This window comes from Oryzias melastigma, linkage group LG20, assembly GCF_002922805.2.
Source record: "Oryzias melastigma strain HK-1 linkage group LG20, ASM292280v2, whole genome shotgun sequence".
In the NCBI taxonomy this organism is placed as follows: domain Eukaryota; kingdom Metazoa; phylum Chordata; class Actinopteri; order Beloniformes; family Adrianichthyidae; genus Oryzias; species Oryzias melastigma.
This window is the reverse complement of record NC_050531.1, coordinates 7,026,905-7,030,282: the sequence shown is the minus strand read 5'-3', so window position 1 is coordinate 7,030,282 and position 3,378 is coordinate 7,026,905. Positions and strand designations below refer to the sequence as shown.

Genomic DNA, 3,378 nt, shown 5'->3' with positions numbered 1-3,378 from the left:
TTCAGATTTGTGATTAATTAGTTAATTTTCGTTAATCGATTCCTGGCCCTAGTAAAAAAAATAAAGTGGATTTAGTATAAAAGAGGAAGTTTTGTACCAGAACTGCAAGATTTGGAAGGAGAAGGTTAAAAAGACAAATTTCTGTATCCTAAAAAAACAGTTTTATCTCCAGGGAATATGTGCCGTTTTGAAAGCAGCCAGATTTCCAAGTTGTGTGAACAAAACCATCTGATTGAGTCTGCCTGCTGGGAAATCACATCACGGTTTGACTATGATCTGCATAAATAAGCTTGTTAAAATGCGACATCATTTATCCGCATTTCCCTCTTTCTTTATGGGAAAAAAAAAACCTGCAGCTGCACAGGCGTGTCCTCGGATTGCAAAAGCTTCCGACTGTCGTAGACGGAGAGCGAACAGGCGTTTATTAAAGCGACAGACGTCCTGCTGCTGTGATTCTGAGGGCGAAGACACGGCTGCCGTTATTTATTAAACCACACCTCTGCGTGACACGAACGCAGCCTCATGTGTTTTATTTCTGGATTAATCTGGTGAAGATCAACACAAAAATCTGCCTAAAAAAAAAGATTTTACCTCAATTATTTGTGCAGCCAGCGACTGCAGCTCGTCTGAATCCTCCTGCTCGCTGCCGGTTTGTTGAGTCAAAAAGGGCAGCACCCTGTCTGCTACCCAGGCGGCCACATGCTCCAGGGAGAGCAGGTAGTCCCGGCCTTCTGTCAGCTAGGAAATAAAGCGAAGCCTTCAGTTCATTTTCCTACAGTAACTTTTCTTACAGCGAGGCAGAAGGAACGGGCTCCTGGCCAGGAAGAAACTGGCCGTTAAAGCAGTCAGCTGGTGAAATGTGTGAAGTAGAAACTGCTCCAGAAGGTGTTGAAGACAGGAAACCAGATAAGAATTCACTCTTGTATTTGTTATTAATAAATCTGAGGATTTTCTTTTGCAAACACACAAATTAAAGAGACTTTTTAACAGGAGTTTAGATGCTAATGACTTGAAGCACAAACAGAAAATTTGAAAGGGGAAAGATTTCCACTTTGGTTGCTAAAACAAACAAATCATTTCAAATAAAGTAGCTGCTTTGTAGCAACGAGTTCTACATTTTCATTTAGTTAATTGTTATATAGATTATTGGACAAAATTGTTTGTGTAACTAGGGGAGTAACGACTAATCAATTAACCTTTCTCCTGTGTTAGCTTGCTGTTACCATTCACGGCGTTAACATGTCGGTTTTGACCCGTGTCTTAAATCGGCTTTAAAATGCACTTAAAACATAAATCTATCATCCAATTTTTTTTGTGTCATCCCTTGGTTATCTTGTTAGGCTTCCTTATCTACGGAAATACTTGTTTTAGATTTTTTTGGTCTCTGGGCCTTTAAAAAAAAAACAAGTATGCCTCTAGATTTAAATAAAATACAAAAAATGATCATATAAATAAAACAAAGATTACTGTGTTAATTTAATTTTACTGTACGGTTTCGAATACATCTCTGAAATTAATTTGTCTGATCTATTTTTTTAATTTAAAAATTAATCTAAAATCAATTATTAATACATACTTTACTTAATCCAAACACATTGGAACACAAACAAACAAACAAACCAATAGAAATAATTTACATCTTCCAAAGGTATTAATAAGCTAAATCAGAGAAAATCATAAAGTTTGTTTATTTTGCTATAGTACTTTGCAAATAAGTATATCCTAAAGCTCACATGATTGGGAGAGGAGGTGACTAAAATCCACTAATGGCTCTAATTATTGCTTTATGAAGTTATTCTATATACCTGGGTCACTAAAACCATTTTTAAATATCATAGGTATTAAAGTCAAAAAGCTTTGATTAAATGAATTTATTTTGGGTGATTCTTTTATGCAATTAAAAACTAAAACTGATTGGTGCCGACCCTAACACAAGACTAAGATTAATCAATTTATATTCCTCAAGTCCAACCAGAGTTGATCACGCAGGTTGAATTTCTGACTGATCAATTTAAGGTCAATGAATCAATGAATGATTGTTCAAAATGAACCAATGTCGACTGCGAATCATATTGTCAACCACCAATTATGATATAAATTGAATTGTTAAATTAATGTTTTTAGAACATGAATGCTATTTTTAAATATGTTCAAAATTAAGTATAGTTTATAGTAAGCTGCAAGTTATTTTTTTAAAATATTGCTCAGTGACTAAGATTGGATTTCATTTGCTTCCCAAAATGATAATTAGTTTGATTGATTTCCTCGTTAAGGGAAAAATCTTTGTCACAAACCAAAATCAGACAAAAATTTTTAGCATTTTTATCACAAAAAAGATGATTTTCTTCTAAAATACAAAACAAGAAAACACAAAAGTTTTTTTGTTTTGGTCTTCAGCTGACATGAGACGACAGTCTGCATGCTGTTGTTCTCCCCTGCTGCTGAGATGAAGGTTGACAGCGCTAGCTATCCTTTCTTTCTCACTCACTGGAAACACCAAATTCTTCCTCTCCTGTTGTGTTTCATGAGATACGAGATAAAAATAAAAGCACGGGTCAGAACTCCAAGTCACGCTGGTAAATTTAGTCGCACAGCTTCAAAGAACGGTTGAAATATTTACCGTCTGGAGCTTTGAGTAAAATAAAAACAAAACTTGTTCATGCAGTGGAAGGAAGGTGCTAAAACATTGTGTATGCATTATTAAGGTGGTGGTGAGTCAATAAATGTGGATATCAAATAAAATATTTTCAGACGTACATTATGTTGTAAATGAGCACCAAGCCGACCGTGGAATGTGAACGCTTTCAGTGCCGTCTCCACGCTGGGACACTCCTGGATTTCTGTGGTGGAGCTGAGGTGACTGTACAACACCGACTGCATGGACAAAACACAGATGAAAATACAAGAGGAAACACAGAGCGAAACATATAGAACAGGGGCATCAAACTCAATCGCACAAGGGGCCAAAATACAAACACACCTTAGGTCACGGGCCGAACAGGATAAACATTTATTGAGCACTCTAAAATACATTTAAAACTTTTAAAATGTTACTTTTTAACATATTTATGAACTAGATATATAGCATTACCTGTGATTAAACTAGTGTGTAAGCTGAATTTGGCTGCTGAAGATGCTAGTGCTGATAGCTGAATATGCTGAAATTGATAGCTTAAACGCTGAAGCTGATAGCTGAAATAATTGAAGCTAATAGCTGAAACTGAAATCTAGCTGAAATATTAGCTAAATGCCAAATTAGCCCAAAAACTATATAAAAAAGTAGGTTAACCAAAACAGCTAGTATGTCGCTGAAAAATAGCAAAACTTCAAAATAGCCTAAAACACTGAAAAAAAAGCCTAAATTAGCTAAAACAGCTA

General features: G+C 35.6%; 1 protein-coding gene across 1 annotated transcript in view; it reads right to left on the bottom strand.

The window, feature by feature from the left end:
• The window catches only part of ncapg2 (non-SMC condensin II complex, subunit G2), a 17,010-nt gene that overhangs the window by 3,534 nt on the left and 10,098 nt on the right, over positions 1-3,378 (bottom strand). Inside the window, exons 19-20 of the mRNA XM_024280517.2 lie at positions 2,758-2,874; positions 592-738 (exon numbers count right to left, since the gene is read on the bottom strand). Of these exons, the coding sequence (XP_024136285.1) occupies positions 592-738; positions 2,758-2,874 (264 nt within the window). The remainder of the gene's footprint in view (positions 1-591; positions 739-2,757; positions 2,875-3,378) is intronic.